The 18,704-nt window shown below is 39.3% G+C and overlaps 1 protein-coding gene across 1 annotated transcript in view; it reads left to right on the top strand.

The window, feature by feature from the left end:
- Positions 1–18,704, top strand: part of CNPYb (protein canopy b) — a 95,110-nt gene that overhangs the window by 20,888 nt on the left and 55,518 nt on the right. Inside the window, exon 2 of the mRNA XM_067150033.2 lies at positions 16,874–17,000. Coding sequence (XP_067006134.2) covers positions 16,874–17,000 — 127 coding nt within the window. The remainder of the gene's footprint in view (positions 1–16,873; positions 17,001–18,704) is intronic.

Below are 18,704 nucleotides of genomic sequence, written 5' to 3' on the forward strand. Positions count from 1 at the left end.
CTTCCCAGAAGTGAAGATGAAGCTGAAAGGGCGGCGTTTTGCATCCGACGAGGAGCTTCTGGCAGCATGGGATCAAGAGCGTGAAAATGTAACCGAAGAAAAGCGGCAGAGTTGGTTCAGTGACTGGTTTCGACGTATGGAGTGGGGTGGAATTTATTTTGAAAAAGTCTAAAGTGTTCACTCACATTGTAAAACTTTCCTAGTGCCCTTTGTAGAGATGAAAATTCTAATTAGGCCTAAAGTTAGATATTCGCAAGAACTACCAGTACTCAAAGATTTTCCAACAAAGTTAAAACATGTGGATAGATTAATATTAGTACTACTTATCCTACTATGCTGTAATAGAAATGAAACCTGCCGTTTTCACAAAAATACACACTAATATAACAGGCAAAATACTATCTAATATACCGTATCTACACTACAATTCTCAACTGAAATGTTATGTGATTATTACAGATGGTGGATTAATATTATTTTCCCTACTCCGTGGGACGTAGAATAAAAGTGTCCTTAAATGCTGAAAAATATGAGGTTGTTCACAATAATTTCTCAAAAGCATTTCTGTCTAAACTACGCCAGGGACTTGTATTGAAATTATTGGGATGTCGGAACTTGATTATTAGTTAACCGCTTATAAACACTGAAAGATCGAGGGTGTGAAATACAAATTACAGATACTTAACTGCCTACTCAGAACTACAAATGATCGGAATGCAAGAATCAGCTGTGGACTGATGACCTGACAGACAGACAAAACTACAATATATTCACAACATTCTGCCATTCACGTTTGGCCCAAGGTACACAAGCACATTTTCAGTTTTCCTGATAATTACTGCAAAGCTGTGAAACCAGTGGTGTCATATCTCTTGAACAGAAATTGATACGTTCTGTCTGAATCACAGTACATAGTTTCCAAATTCCTTCTTCCCGCAGATATATTGTGGTTCTTTTTATTTCAGTGTAAATGTGTCAAGCTTATTTTTTGTACATCTGTTAGTTGTATATGATAGGTGTTGCTATGTGTACTAGGACCATATCTTTGTAATCTAGTCATTAGCAACAGTAGAAAATACAATATGAGAGTATACAACATGTTGCCAGGTGTACCAAATCATCTAAACTGAAGTATACTTGTAAATTGAGAGATTTCATCCTATTTCAAATTGAAAGTATTTCTAAATAGGATTAAGAAACTTGAACAGCATAAATATGATAGATCAGAGGGGAAATACCCAAACACTGTCAATTAATTTGCCTCCCCTGCAGCCAATGAATGTCAAAGATCATGCGAAAGTAAGTGAAAACTGGAAATTCTTTAAGTTAGCTTGAAATAACTATTCAGTAGCTACTGAGTTAAAATAAAAAATACAAGTAGTGCAAACAGCAATATTTAATAGTGTAATTGAATGTGTGCTTGCAAAAACGGGCTAATGAACATTATGTCAGAATGGAGATATATCAACTTTTACAAATGTCAAGAAAAAACAACTATATCATAAAAATATTATTTTCATTGTTATATCTCAGTGTAGTAGCTTTAAATTATCAATACTATATAATAGAACAATATTAAAAAAGAAATGTGCTTGGAAAAGTAGGAATGTAGGAAAATGGAAGAAAATTGACTTTTGCGTTGACCTAGGTATAGAAAACAGTTAAGCTTTGATTCGTAACGAGCCTTTATTTCATGATCATGTAATACAAAAAATTTGTTTTATATACAGAGAACTAGATATAAAGATGCAGCAAACCTATTTTGGGATATGACATAACTGTACCTCATTGGACAGTCGTCAGTCATATGGGTCATATTCTAATGCACTGTATAATGATTCCTCAGCCACTTCTTGGACATTACCAGCTGTCAATTCTTTATAATGCTGGTGATATCTTGGAGGGTCATATTCAAGTTATTCAGGCAAGTCCTTAAGTTTTGCTGACTTTGTAGGCCTTGTACCATTGTACTTTTGTGGCACCTCAATACCCGCAAGTGATAGCTGACCAACCACCGATACTGTTCCTTTTGTTAATGTCAACACAATCATATTCCTCAACAATACCATATGAATATTAAAAAAAAAAAACTTTTCATATATAGTATGTAGTATCATCATTATATCAATGCACATATAAACACTCTTTATATGGGACTTATGATGCCCGTAAAAGTGTCTGGAGAAATCTTCAAATAATCACAATTTCAAAATCTTGAAGTCACGATTAGAACGACACTTAACACAACAGAATTCTTTTCACTCAAGTTAGAACTTTGAAAGTATTGATTTCGACTTAGAACCATAAGATTCTCAAATAAATAAAAAGTCTTGTCATAAATGAAATGTTTTACAAAGGTCGAACCACATATAGAGTTTCTCTGTAAATATGACAGTCCCAATTAGAACGACATTTTAACATAACATAATTATTTAACTCAAGCTGGAATCTTGAAAGTCCTGAGTTCTACTTAGAGTAGGAAGGTTCACAATTTAAATAAAAGGTCTTATCACAATTGATCAGAAGTACAAAGGATGAAACATGTACAAAGTTCCTTTATAAACATAAAATTGTTCTTGGAAAACAAACTGAACAGTCGCCTGTTTTAAATGTTGTAAATTGTTTCTATGGAAACTGTACTACAGCTGTGAATAGTTTCCTTTAATTTGAATATTGAAATATATTTTAAAAGGTGGAAGTTGTAATATTAATAAGAACTTCAAGGGAAATTTTCTCAGTTCAATGCAGGGTCAATGGAGTAAAAAGAAGAATAAAATAAAAACAATCCCCATGGCACTACAGCCCTTGAAGGGCCTTGGCCTACCAAGCGACCGCTGCTCAGCCCGAAGGCCTGCAGATTACGAGGTGTCGTGTGGTCAGCACAACAAATCCTCTCGGCCGTTATTCTTGGCTTTCTAGACCGGAGCCGCTATCTCACCGTCAGATAGCTCCTCAATTCTAATCACGTAGCCTGAGTGGACCTCGAACCAGCCCTCAGGTCCAGGTAAAAATTCCTGACCTGGCCGAGAATCGAACCTGGGGCCTCCAGGTAAGAGGCAAGCACGCTACCCCTACACCACAGGGCCGGCCTAAAGAAGAATAAAGAAAAGTAAATAATGCAGAAAGAAACAAGAGGAAGTAAAAGTTGAAAATAAAATTAAGTAAATTGTCAGGTTGAAAAGGAAAGAGAAGAAGGTAGGGGGACAAGAAGAGGTGAAGGTAAGAGAGAGAGAAGGGAACTATGGAGGGTATAGCGAAGGATATGCATAACGTAAGAAAGTGTTATGCATAATACAAAAGATAGAGCTGCAGTTAGGAGTTTTGTTATTAGTAAGAAGTAAAATAAGAAAATCAAACAAAATTTTTGGTTTTTCGGAGGTGTCATTTAAATTTAGGCCCACATTAAAATATTGGTCCAAGTGAATGTAACAATTTCCCATAGCATCAAGCAAGGGACCTTTGTTTAAGACCTTCAGTATCTCAATAACTTGACCAAATTCAGTAAAGGTATGATTAGAATCCTTCATATGTTGGCCTACTGCAGAAAACCTGTTATATTTTATTGCATTAACGTGTTCTGCGTGCCTACGTACAGAAATTTCGATATTTTACACAACCCCTCCTCTATTAATAACAGCAACTCTTTTTCAAAATCAGGAGTCCATAGGTTCTGTTGTAATGACTGTTCTTGCTCATATGAAGGTCAAACAGGTCATTGCTTCAAAATGTAAGCCGGACTGGTTTCATCGTCCAGTATTCCAACATAAAGAGATGGGTGCACATTTTACAATCTTTGATAACTTCATCCATAATAATGATGAACAAGTAGGGAGACAAAGTGTCTCCTTGCTGTACACCCAATGTCAGAGGTCACTATCGGAAAAATGCCACACAACGTAGAAGATGAAATCAGTTTGGACATAAAAATGTCGTGCCGAACTCTTTAGACTCCTTGTTTCCAGTTCTCTCATAGTCTCTGCAAGTGTTTATAGAAACTCTGGATGGCTTGAATTAAGTTTTGGCTGACTTGCATCTTCTCCAGTACCTTCCATATCTCACTCTATGGAACCTTATCGAAGATTTTTTTTCGAGATTGATATAGCACACACCGGGCGAGTTGGCCGTGCGCGTAGAGGCGCGCGGCTGTGAGCTTGCATCCGGGAGATAGTAGGTTCGAATCCCACTATCGGCAGCCCTGAAAATGGTTTTCCGTGGTTTCCCATTTTCACACCAGGCAAATGCTGGGGCTGTACCTTAATTAAGGCCACGGCCGCTTCCTTCCAACTCCTAGGCCTTTCCTATCCCATCGTCGCCATAAGACCTATCTGTGTCGGTGCGACGTAAAGCCCATAGCAAAAAAAAAAAAAAAAAAAAAAAGATATAGCACACAACCTCAAGATCCAGATCTTCTCACCGAGCAAGTTGGCTATGCAGTTAGAGTCGCACAGCTGTGAGCTTGCATTTGGGAGATCATGGATTCGAACCTCACTCTCGGCAGCCCTGAATTTGGTTTTCTGTGGTTTCCCATTTTCACACTAGGGAAATGCTGGGGCTGTACGTTAATTAAGGCCACAGTTGCTTCCTTCCTACTCCTGCCCTTTCCTATGATATCGCGTTGCCATAAGACCTACTTATGTTGGTACAACATAAGGCAAATTGTGTTAAAAAAAAAAAAATGTAGTCTTCTTGATTAGTTGTCTGAATGTGAAAATCAGATCCTGGGCTCTTCTTGCCAGCCAGAAACCACATTGTTCGGAGTCTCGTCACGCTGATTCATGAGTAGATTTTTCCTGGTATACTCAGTAGGGAAATGCTTTGATGATTACGGCACTTTCAGTTATCATCCTTTCTCAATGTTATGTATATTATCATACCTGCCAAGTATTCCGGTTTTTCTTTAAAATGTATGGATTTTGAGTGTGTTGAACGGATGAACGACGTTATTGTACGGATTATGAATATCCGTGTTTGGTTTCGTTTTCTGCGGTCAAATCGGATTTGACTTTTGATAGTAGTTGGTAATATGAGATGTAGTGTTTGAAGTTTGACTGGTAAATGTATCGATAATCACATTATCGACTATCACCTTGCTTTTGTCACCTGTTCGATCTCAAATGCTACTTCATTCACTGAGATGTTTCCAAACACTTAGCAGGCTGTGAGTTTGAAAAAAAAGAAATCCATGAAAAGTAGCAGGCTGTGAATTTATATATAAAAACTTAAGTAACTGCGTCGTGCTTTGTATAGCAGCTGAAAGACTTTGTTTGTGTGTGGGTTTAACATTGGTGGTAGTTCTGAAGCTCGTGGAATTGTGTGATGAATTTGAAAGTGATGTAGTATTTTTAGTGGTGTTCGCAATGAGTTCAACTAAGAAATGATGATATCAGTATTTTAGGGAGGCATATTCTGCTTAATTTCCTTGTTTTATGCGATCACAGAAAGTGTTCCCAGTGTTAAGTGAAAACAGGGCATTACTCCAGCCCGTTTGACAACATATTTCTGATGTTATAACTAAGTGGAAATTAATGAAATCTTACTTGGAGTGCGTCTCAGAGAAGAGATGTGTTCATTGCGATGTTCAGGAACCCACCATCCCGCCCCAAGAAGTACATTTACTTTTATAACCTAATGAAGAGTATTACACGCCATTTCATTTCTGAAGTAGCTACTTGCATTCTTATTGGCCAATGAAGTGGCATGTGATCTCGTTCCCGTCAATGTTAATCATAATCCGTTACCAACCCCAGCACAATAAAAGTGTAAGAAAATGTACCATGTTAACGAAACAATGTACAATCCTATCTTAATGTCCGCATGGCAAGAATCACTCCAGACCAGTGGTCTTGTCCAGGTCCTATCATACTGTCCGCACGGCAAGAACTAGTCCAGACTAATTGTGTTTCCACACGAAACTTGAGGCCTAGGGCCACTTCGCGGCTTCTAACCCTTTGCTTGTTGCTATATCAGTAGTCTGTCCAGGTCCTATCCTAATGTCCGCAAGGCAAGAACCACTCCAGACCAATGATCTCCAGGTCCTACCCTAACGTCTGCACGGCAAGAACCAGTCCAGACCAGTCGTGTTTCCATGTGAAACCAGTGGCCTAGGGCCGCTTTGCAGCTTCTAACTTGGGGGCTTACGCCCCCTGGACCCCCTCTGCTAGTCCCTGTATCATTGGTCTTGTCCAGGTCCTATCCTAACGTCCACACAGCAAGGACCGCTCCAGATCAATGGTCTTGTCCAGGTCCTATCCTAACATTTGCATGACAAGAACCAGTCCAGACCCATCATATTTCCACACTAAACTAGAGGCCTAGGGCTGCTTTGTGGCTTCTAACCTGGGGGCTTACGCCCCCAGATCCCCCTTTGCTTATCCCTATATCATTGGTCTTGTCCAGGTCCTATCCTAACGTCCGCACGGCAAGAACAGCTCCTCACCAATCGTGTAACAATAATCACCACCAGCAGCTGTTGAAGCTCCACTCACTCATTAGTTCCTAAGTACAGAGGTTGGCAGCACTCCACCGCTTGACAACATCCTTCCTGAGAAAGCCGCGAGCGTGTAAACATACAACAGTTGTTCCGCGGATGTGAAAGTCTTGTCCAATGGGCGGGAGTAATGATGAAAACAGATGAGCACTCAAGATGTAACTGTGTGTATTTAATTTCAGGGGTGATCATAACATATATTTGACTTGTGTTAGTATTGTTTATAATCTCCCCCCTTGCTGTCCTTTTTCATTATGTCACAAAACTTTGCGACGCATGCGCGTGGTGTTAAAAATGTTCCGCTTTAGGATCTTTCAGATTTCTCTTATTGAAAGTTGGCAGCTATAATATATATATCGTATGGCTTTACAAGTACGCAAAATATCTAATATCAAATAGAATTGTCCAAATTTGACAACCAGTCCAGAGCACTCGGGAGTCACTTGGTGTAGAAATCTCAATCACTGTTAAATGCTTGAAGGGGGCACTCCTTAACAATGTGTTCCATTGTCTGCTCCTCCACTCTGCAGTCACAGTCAGCAGATGAATGGAAACTCTATTTCTTCAACATGTAACCACACCTCCCTTGACCCATTCTAATTCGGTTCAGGTTCGACTTGGTTTGACGCAGCAGTTGGAATCCTTCAGCCTTTTTGTTGGATCTTGAATCAAGCGATCATTGTTAGGTGGATGTTCATGCCAACGCTGTCACCACTCAGAGGTCATGTCGAAAAAACTGATACTTTTAAAATCAGTCCAGGGTGGTTTGCGTGATTTTAGATGAATTTTTAGTGGGTCTTGTAGGGCATCGTACAAGGTAGAATTCATAAGAGAAGAGACTGCTTTCCTTCTTAGATCTTGCGGTGGAGTGTTAGCTAAGACAGTTAATCGTTGAATGGAAGTAGATCTGACAGTACAAGTGATAACTCTCATGGCTTTATTAAGCTGTACATCAGTCTTTGTTGTGTGAACGCTGTTTTGCTACAGAAGCACAGTATTCACTGGCAGAATACACAAGAGCCAGAGCGTAGGGTATTGGCGTCCGCACCCCAGCTACTCCCAGCAATCTTGTGGAGTAGATTCACTCTGGAGCCAAGTTTCTTAGATAGCGTGATGTACTGTTGTTTGAATGTCAAGGACCGATCCAGAGTGATTCATAGATATTTTGGATTGTTGTTATGTGGCACTTCGGTTCCGTTGAAAGCCACGTGTAGCTTCCTTTGGGCTTCCGTATTATTTAGATGGAATGCAGTAACCTCAGTTTGTGTTAAGTTGAAGTCTCCATTTATGGAAGTAGTCACTCAATTTTGTCAGATCACTTGCCAGTACATTCTCACAGTCATAAGATCTTTACTCTGGAAGACTAACACTAGGTCATCTGCATGCTGGATTTTCAATGAGTCCATGTCTGGCATATCATGGATATTTAGCGAATAGGGGCCAAAACTGACCCCTGAGGTAGGCCGTTATTTAGAGTCCTCCATCTGCTAGATTGTCCATTCAGAAAAACCTTAAAGCGTCTGTCAGAGAGCATGTTGTTCAATAAAACTGCCAGCTTTTGACATGGGATAATTTCAATAAACTTCGACATCAAGCCATCCCTCCACACAGTGTCATAAGCTGCTGTCCACAAAAACTGCAGCTGATTGCAGACCTCGTATATTAGGACGATGGCTGATGTACCCCAGTCTGCAGGTATTTTCATGTGCTTCCATGCTACATAAAACAGAAGATCTTCCCCAATTTCTCCCATGCACTTCACCATTTCTGGTGCAATTCTGTCATGTCTACAGCTATTCCAGCTTCATCTTTTTTAATAGCTGTTCTCAGTTCTTTACAGGTAATGCATTTTGCATCATTTGCTTGCTCTTCTTCGTATGTATCATTCTCTCCTTTTTCACAAGTCAGTTTCCTGAAATACTCTCCATCTTTTCATAATCTGTTCCTCATCCATTCCTTTTCCTTTTGGAGACTCTTCAAGACCTTACAGAATAGTTTTGGTTTTCATGATGTGACTTCTCCATTAATTTTCTAAACTCCTCCTGAGATCTCTGTTCCCAGGTATTTCTTCCATAGTCCCTTCTTCTTTCTAACCCCAGTTTTCATGGAATCATTCTACCATAGCCTGCTGTTTGTTTCTTTGCCCAGATGTTCCACAGGTTTCCTTTGCTGCCTTCATGAGAATGGTCTTAAAATTCACATAGGCTTCTTCAAGATCTTATGTTGCTATATTCTCGAGTCTCTGAACTTCCAGGGTTATAAAATCTTGATACTGGGTCCTGGTATCTGGATCCTATAGTTTATACACTTTGATCTTGTCCCTTCCCTCCTTTTGTTTGTTCCTCCTCTTTCTTCTTCTCGCTTAAGTAACCAGTACCATTGTCAATAAGAGATGGCCACTGACAATTTATTATTATTAAATGAAAAGCGCACAATGTGCAAAAACAGTTCTTGTACAGATGGTCAACTATGCTAATGCCATTCTTATTATTGAGGTTGTCCTCATTTTGCAGTTTTGTGCATGGTATCTTTCACAATGATCGTTGCACAGGTTACATATACAGTCTTCGTTCGGCTGGTGGAAGTTTTTGGTTTGGCAGAATCTGTGGTGAAATCCATGAGTGGCGTAACGTGTAATTACGTGCCGTAGCTCGTAATTTGCTTGCTTCCATTCTTCCGTCATTATAGAGTCCATGAAATAGAAGTCGGACCAAATAGCATTCCTTTTCTCGTTTAAATTTTGGCGCGCATTCTCGTAGGGCTTGGTGTTTGGTAGACAAAACTGTGTTTTGATATTGTCAATGAAATAGTCCTCCTTGGTTAGGACATACGTTAACCTTGAAGGGGCTGACTTCCCAATGCCTAGTATTCTCTTGAGATATCGGGCCTTGACTTTTTCTATTGTCATCAGGTCGCTGAGTGTGAGTTTTTCCCAGGTGATGTTAATCCCATAGGTTGCTATTGGTGATATGGCTGTCCTGAACAGTAGCATTGCTGTACCCAATGATATTTGTTGAGGTTGTTGAATGTTGTAGATGGCTTTTATTGCTGCGGCTGCTCTTTCTTTGACGTGGATATTGTAGGATGTTAGAGTAGTTTGGAGGGTGACTCCAAGGTACTTGAATTTCGGCACTACTTCCAGAGGTTTGTTGTGCATGGTTATTGTATTTTTAGGTGCATGTTTTCCTCCTTTCCTAAAGGCCATTTGTTTAGTTTTGTTGTGGTTTATTTGCAAACCGTTTCTTTCTGCCCATGATGTGAGCCTATTGAGGACCTCTTGGAGCTCTTCTATGTTTTCTGAGCCTATTGCCATATCATCTGCGTAAAGTATAAGCAATGCTGAGGTATTTGTGATTATTTCTGTGATGTCTGCTGTCATGATGTTGAATAAAATTGGGCTGATTGGGTCACCTTGTAGGACTCCGTTTGTTTGGGTTACGTTTTTGGATAGGGTTATGTTGTCTGATATTTGGACATAGTTATATTTGAGGATATTCGAGATTATGATTGCTTACATAAAATCAGCTTCATGGTCCGTATCGCACTTCAATAGATTCACAATGAAGTATTTATTTATTTTCCACCTAGTCGATACAATGATTGCCTAAGGCAATTTTTATTGGTCAAAAGTGGTACATGTTTCGTATATTATCAACATCTTCAGCCACATAACACAGTTTAGATGAAAAATATAAAATTGACAAAGTAATGCTTTAGAGGAAGTGTCCTTGAAATTAACATAAGATTCTTATGTTAATTTCAAGGACACTTCCTCTAAAGCATTACTTTGTCAATTTTATATTTTTCATCTAAACTGTGTTATGTGGCTGAAGATGTTGATAATATACGAAACATGTACCACTTTTGACCAATAAAAATTGCCTTAGGCAATCATTGTATCGACTAGGTGGAAAATAAATAAATACTTCATTGTGAATTATGATTGCTATCGGATGTGTAGCTCCTATTAGGTAATTGAGTTTCCGGATGAGTGTTGCTCTATCAACAAGGTCAAAAGCTTTACGATAGTCTACGAAGACTACAAAATATTTCTTTCCTGGATGCCTCAATGTATCTTGGACCTGTTCTATTAGATATTTTACAGCATGTAGTGTGCTTCTTCCCTTTCGGAAGCCGAATTGATTTTCTGGTATCTGGGAGTCTGTTTCTTCTGCAAGCCTGATTGTTAAGATTTTCATGAAGATTTTGAATGATGTATTTTCGAGGGCTATACCTCGATATGAATCAGGATTGTCAATTTCTCCTTTCTTAAATATCATTTTGATTGTTGACAATCTCCATTGCTCTGGAATTTCCCCAGTGTGCATGCATGTGTTGAATAGTTCTACCCAGTAGTCTAGCATGACAGGTAGAGAGTCTTTCAGGTGTTCTGTGCAAATGCTGTCTGGGCCGGGGGCCTTTCCATTTTTTGCTGCTGTTATTGTATTATATATTTCCTGCCTCGTTATGGGGATGTGATTTCCCGTCATTGTTATTGGAGTTAATTCAAAAGCTGTTGATCGGTGTTGGAGGTTGAGAATGCTTTTGAAATGGTTTTCCCATGACTCCATTGAGATATTATTTGTTACTGAAGTTTTTGGTTTCCTAAGCACTAGGAACGGGTCATTTTGGGCGTTTGCAGCACGTCTCCTGGAGTCTTCCTCAATGTACTCCGTTCTTGTTTTCTTGATTTGGCCACTGACAGTTTCAGAACCTTTTCTGATCCTAGTATCATGCATAAATTTAATCTGGTTTCTCTTCACTATAATAATAAATGGTGAATGATGGATCTCTCATCTTTTGATGGCTCAACTTGGGTGCATTTGTGAATGTCCTTGTGGATGAACTTGGATGTTAGCACTGATCAAGTTATTCACTATACATAAGTGAAGAAGGCACACTCTGTTATTGTTAATATCACCTTCTCCTTTACCTATAACGTGTTCCCACCTTTCTGGTTCATTATCAACTTGTCCATTCAGATTTCCAAGGATGATCATTCTCTCAGCATTTGTTTTACGTATGGAACACCTTGAGGTAGATAATCAGTAGAAGTACACGTTATTTTTAAAGTACCACATCAGCTAAGGAGACGGAATGAAACAGGTGCAGGCTACATGACGACTGACTTGAGGTCAAGGGAAAGCTTAGGCTGTGGATAGGCGAGATAGGAGTAGCCAATGAGATAGCTTTATTTGAACGGCCACATGACCCAATGACGTACACATCGTCCAATCCTGACGTAGTGACAATCTAATACAGCTGATTATAATCTCATAGTTTACAATCGTAAGTTCTAGAAATAAATATGAAAATTGTAACAAAATATATTACAATTTGTTTCATCTATTGTCTGCTGCGACAGTTCAAAGTACTCGTCCTTCATATTCACATCTTCATTTAGAGCATACATTATGATGAGAGCCACCTCTAACGTCTTGTTTGATGTTCATGACCATAATCCTCTCATCAACAAACTGCAATTGTTTTACTGTACCTAGATGATTGTTGGTCAACTTAAAATCTACTCCTGCTCTTTCACCATAGGTACCCCACTGTACAGAAAAAAACATCACTTTCTAGTGTCTCAATTCATTTCCTGTTCTTCTTCGTTTCAGTTATGGCAAGATATTCCACTTTAATAATGTTATTACCAAGCTTGATAGCTGCAATCGCTTAAGTGCGGCCAGTATCCAGTATTCAGGAGATAGTGGGTTCGAACCCCACTGTCGGCAGCCCTGAAAATGGTTTTCCGTGGTTTCCCATTTTCACACCAGGCAAATACTGGGGCTGTACCTTAATTAAGGCCACGGCCAGTTCCGTCCTAGTCCGTTCCTGTCCCATCATCACCATAAGACCTATCTGTGACAGTGTGACGTAAAGCCAATAGCAAAAGGAAAAAAAAAATGTTGTTGGCTTTACGTCCCATGAACTACATGTACGGTTTTTGGAGATGCTGAGGTGCAGGAGTTCTTTCACATTCCAGTAAATCTACCGACACAAGGCTGACATATTTGAGCACCTTCAAATACCACTGAACTGAGCCAGGATCGAGCCTGCCAGGTAGGGGTCAGAATGCCAAAGCCTCTACTGTCTAAGCCACTCAGTCCGGCATATTCTAGTTTCGTCTTCAGGATTGCCAGGCTGACTAGCTCAGACAGTTGAAGCGCTGGTTTTCTGACCCCAACTTGGCAGGTTCAATCATGGCTCAGTCCTGTGGTATTTGAAGGTGCTCAAATACGTCAGCCTTGTGTCGGTAGATTTACAGGCACGTTACAGAACTCCTGCGGGACTAAATTCCGACACCTCGGCGTCTCCAAAAACCGTAAAAGTAGTGAGTGGGACGTAAAGCTAATAACATTGTTATTATTAACATCTTCAGGATTTCGTTACACAATTCCACCTCCTTTCTATATATGCTTTGAATATTCTGTATACCAAAATTCGTAGCAGGTAATGCTTTGCTTGTTTTGCTGTCTTAGAATATGTCCGGTGTATTACTCTCTTTCACTTATAATAAGGGAAAATTCAGATGATCAAATAATTAGTCAATTGCACTCTAACCCAGGGAGGGGTCTGCCTCCTAACTGCTCCAGATTGCAAAATTTTCTCTCTGGTTTTTCTCCTGTAGCCTTACTAGTTCCGCTCCTATCAGCAAGGCAGCAGGTTGCCTCCAACAGCAGGTATGCTGTACTGAAACCTATTTTGTCCACCATCCCTGTCCTAGAGGATTTCACCAGAGCCCCTTAGCCATCACTTTTCAGGGTTCCCATAAGGTCTTCATAGTTACCATGTTGGTTCCAGGGCACACAATGTCCTTACTGTACAGACCATCCCCCACTTCATACCATTGCCTGTCTTTCACAGTGTGGATGAGGGTTGGTCTTTTGGGAAACGAGTACCAAAACAATCAATCCCAAAATATGTAAAAGAAACTTCAGTGTCCATGGTATCCCAGATATTATTCACATAGGCAGCGGAACGCAAGTAGATTCTCATGAATTTAAGAAGTTTACTTTCAAGTGGGATAGGACTCATCATGTCCTTTCTTTATCACCATGAAAGTAATGGCAAGGTAGAGCCAGCAGTGAATATTGCTAAGAAAATACTTAAGGAAACGGAACTTGACAGTAAAGATAATTGTTTGAGCAATTTTCAACGCGAGGATAATGCTACAAGAGGACCAAAATACTCACGAGTACAAAAACTGGTATCTAGATGGATGAAGACTATAATCCCTACATCAGAAGAGGTCTTGAAAGTGAAAGTTGTTACAAACATACAAGATCTGATAGATATCAGGGAGAGGAAATTCAAGTTGTACTGTGACAAACAGAGGTGAGAACTCACCAAGTTAAATATAGGATGAGATTTTAGAGTACAATCAAACCCAGAGAGGTGAAATGAACGAAATGAACCATAGAAGAAAGCTGAAGTGGTAGATCAGTTGTCACCAAGATCTTGTGTAGCTGCTAGGTCACAATTTTGGAAAAAATAGGATCCCCGTATGCAGTCATCATGAATAAGTGGAAGAAATAGTTGAAATGAAATGGTGTGTGGGCCTCCGGAGAGGCCAGTACAGTTCTTTTTATTTATTTGATGCCCGTAGGCGACCTGTGCATCGTCATGAGGATGAAATGATGATGAAGACGGCACATACACCCAGTCCCCATGTCAATGTTATTAACAATTTATGGTTAAAATTCCCAACCCTGCTGGGAATTGAACCCAGGACCCCTGTGACCAAAGGCCAGCATGCTCACCATTTAGCTATGGAGCCGAATAAGAAATAGATAGGAACATTGAAGAGGAAAAGAAAACCACGTACAATACAAACATATGAATTTATTCTCATTTGAAGGAAGTATGAAGAGAGAGTAGCATGACTCACAAATACTTGCATCTGAGAAAAGAACGGCTCAGTTGATGAGAAAGCAGAACAAACATCACCATCAAAAGCATGTGATGGAGGAAAATGGTAATCCAGAGAAAGTAGCCGGTGAAGATGAAGCTGGTTGCTCTGTGCTCAAAACACAAGAGGAGTTGCCAGTCAGGAATTTGAGCAAGTTCAGTTCAGTTCTAACATCTTGTATTCCAATTAACCCAGTTCAAATATCTCATGCTCTAACCAGCTCATTTCAGAAAACTACTGTAGAAGTGGAAAAGCAGTTGAAAAACATGCAAGATATAATGACTAGTTCTTGTACACTTTATTTCAAACACTTTGACTTAATTTAATACCACTTACTGTTTTTATTAATTTTATTTATTTTGTCCTTTTATTTAAGAAGACCCTTGTATATGTTATTAGTAGGATATGCCAGATGTCGCTATGTGGACTGTGCGCATACTTTGGTAATCTAGTCCAGAGGAACAAGAGAAAATACAATATACAGTATACTCTTGATTGTCTGGGGTGAATGGCATAGATAATCCAAAAGCATGTGTTCATTCAATACAAGGGCGCCCATGCCCGGGGGCAGGGGGGGGGGGTGCCCCCCGCTAGCTCTCAGGGAATGAAAAATATCTAATGTAGTCAGGTGTTTTTGTTTCAAGAAAATGATTTAAAAGTCTGTATTACATAGAAGAGGTAGGGGATTCCGAGGTGGCATTCTACCGTGGAATACAAGTCGCCATTGATCTTCCAAAATATTAAAAATACTACATACCTCCAGTTCTAGCCCCCCCCCCTTACAAACTATCCTATAGGTGCCCTTGTTGCAAGAAAAATGCCTTCTGTATTTTTTTAAATACGGTACCATATGAAGTAGGCTATAATACATTTACAAAGATAACTCACCCACGTTATTTTGCTCTGAAGAAGTCTGTAATGGTTCTCTGCTTTTGGTTGTTCATCTGCTTCCTTACCTCAATGTGTGTTTTGTGCCGTGCAATAATGTCACCATTTTCAAACCACCTCTGTCCCATATAATCCAACAGGGTATTTATACACTGTAGAACCACAGAATGAGAAACACTTTCATCACTTTCTTTTTCTTCAAACTCACTTAAACTGTCAGTGTCACTACCATTTCCAGCACAGACATTAGCAATGTCTTCTTCACTTAACTGTTGAAAGTCTTGTTCACACAAGTTACTCAAAAACCATTCAGTTGATTTATAGTCAATTTCTTCGATCCCCTCGGCTTTCTTAGCATGAACAAGAATTTCTTGAGAACTGTCTTCTTCACGGATATCCTGTTATTCTATTTGTTTATGGTAAAGTTTTCCTCCATGATCGCGATAGGGTGCACGGTTTTACTTTTCCTCAGGCTGCTGTTGCAACTCCATGTACTGCATCCAATAAAAAAATATTGTTTCCAGAAATTTGATAGAGTAACAACACTTACTTCCATCAAATTTTTCAGGAGTTCAGATCTATAGTGTTGCTTCACAGATGCAATCACGCCCTGATCCATAGGCTGTATCAGTGTTGTCGCATTCAGAGGAAGAAATTTGGCAACAATGAATACATCGTCTGAAGTTAACAATTTGTTAACAGCTGTTGACCATTTAACCAGATGCCTCAGTGGAGTGCAGGCTGCAGTTGCCTTCAAGCAACCTTGAAATAAGCCTACCCCTACCTCCTAAAGGAACCTACACTTCGCTATTACAAAACAAGACAGGACAATGCGAGAAGTCGTCGACTTGTCACAAAGTACCATACTAAAAATAAGTTACACACCGGGACTACACTGCAAAAATATGTGCGAAAAATACCGGAACTGCACTGAAAAAATATGTATGAAAAATACTGTAAATTCAAACTATTCAATTTCAATTACAGTATTTTAATAAGACGAAAACGTGCACGGATAATCGAGAGTATACGGTAAGTCTAGGTATACAATAAAATTACTTCTTGTTGTTGCTATCGTTATTCTAACACGTTCTATAGATCTTTATGGATGATTTGCTAACATGTTTTACAAAGTAGCCTATTTGCAGAAATCATTTGAGCTGCAGGTATATGTATGTCTGGAATGTGCAGATTTTAAAAGCATTTGCATAATGTTCTTTCAAGAAGAGTTCAGACTTTTTAAAAGATGAAGCTATAGTTGATTGGCTCCCATTTTTCCCTTGATGTTAAGAAAACTTTTAACTTTGTTACGTAATTTTTAATTGCAATTAGTCTTTCATCGTCTGGTACAATACTTTAATGTAAAACCTCACTAGAGGAACTCTATATGAAAAAGTGTTTATCTCGTAGCTTTCTAACTTATTCTTCCCTGCGGTCTTGGGACATTCCTAGAAAATAATGTATTGGCTTGTGTGTAATACAAGAACCATGTCTTGGTGCTGCTAAGTTAATTAGTGACATTTCTGGGTAAAAAAAGCTTGTGTTTTTAGCTGACTTTTCTTACTGATCCTGTTTTAAATTTCTAGCTTGTAAAATTCTCGCCATTGAACTTGAGTCTCGTCTGGAAGAAACTGGAAAATCGCATGATGTCATAGAAATGGGTTATTCTTTGGAGGATACAAAATCAAAGAAGAAAACTAAATATCAGAAATCGTAAGTAAAATAAAGAAGGACCATTACTTATCACTAGAGCCCAGATTTCCATGCTAATGCATGTTCCTAAATAAGCTGGTTACACTTCTGAAACTTTGCAAATATTAGTTTTATGACTAATCAGTTCCAAATAACGACGTTTTCTGTGCATGTTGTGGCATTTTTGGGAGAAAATTCATGCTTATTTTGAAATTTTTGGATTTAATAGCAAAGAATTGGACATTTGTATTGGATTATATGACTTTTCTTCTGACTTTGATTTATATATTAGGTTAACTTCCATGATAGTGTCTATTTTTAACATTGGTTTGCAGAATTGGGACTGCACGTCCACGTTATTTGTCTATCATTGAGAGAGAAAGAAAATGTCTTCCTGGCATACCACTTGACAACCACAGTTAGATGCATAGAGGTCCTATAATACAGTTAGCCAAGCACCTTCTTATCTGTTGCTTGAGTAAACATTGACATAAGCGAGAAGACCCCACATCGACCGCTCTAATCCGTAGAAATAAGGTGTCCCAGTAAAAACTGAACCCTAAATTTTGCATTAATAAATAACTGCTATTTCTTTTTTCATGTACGTTAGACGAAGAAGTCAACACTTGAATCACACTTCCGTGATGCCACGTTACTGAGATAGCAGCTTACAAATCTGCAAAATCGGCACTTCTTGGATGCCTGTTATACATAGATTTCCAATATGCAGGTCAGACCATGAAAATACAGGATGAACCCTCAAGTTACGCAACAGCACCACTAACTCCCTACTGGCTGTTGATCGAGAGATACGTTCCAGTTGTTTCAAGATGCTCCATCCCCTACTGGGGCTTGCGGTAGCCAGAGGGAGGAGAGACTATGTTAGGCAAGGCACACTGAACATCTTCATTTGTTGATTTTAGCTGTCTGGGAAGACCAGTTACCTTGGATTGAGTAGGGGTACATCAGCCGCTTTGATAAGGAATAAAGCAACGTATTTGAAGCATTGGCAACCTGTATAAAAGGTAGGGCCTACATAAAACAAAAGCATGGTTCAACTGGAAAGAGAACTAAATAGCTATCTTCTCTATTGTTTATGTTGCTGGTATGGTAAATATACAGTATTCTCCATGATTGACCTCTTCTGAAAGTGTGGTGTTCTTCCAACAATATATTGTGCCCCCTAGTGCTGGTCCCAACCCCCAATAAAAGAGCGGGTAGGTTGTCGTGGTGGTGGGTGGGGCAAGTTCTTAGCCTTCTAAGTTAGGGAGTGTGTTAAGTGTTGATATGCCTTCTGCTTAATAGAACTTATTGTTCATAAGCATTACAAATGATTAGATCAATTTTAGTGAATGATAAATTAATTAGACGTGTTAGAAAAATGAAATTTGACTGTTCCTGTACATCCATGAAGCTGTAATTTTTTTAAATAACGGTTGTGTTCTAGCCAGTCCTGTGGTGTTGGGGTAGTGCACCTACCTCTTACCCTGAGACCCTGGGTTTGATTCCCAGTCATGTCAGAGATAGTTGCTTAGGCTTAAGGGCTGGTTCGAGGTCCACTCAGCCTCATGTAATTTCTATTGAGGTGTTATCTGATGATGAGGTGACTGCTCTGGTTCTAGAAATTCAAGAATAATGGCCGACAGAATTCATAGTGCTGACTTCATCATCTGCAAGGCCTTTGGGCTGAGGAGCAGCTTGGTAGGCCAAAGGCCATTCAGGGCC

Source organism: Anabrus simplex, chromosome 6, assembly GCF_040414725.1.
Source record: "Anabrus simplex isolate iqAnaSimp1 chromosome 6, ASM4041472v1, whole genome shotgun sequence".
NCBI classification, from domain to species: domain Eukaryota; kingdom Metazoa; phylum Arthropoda; class Insecta; order Orthoptera; family Tettigoniidae; genus Anabrus; species Anabrus simplex.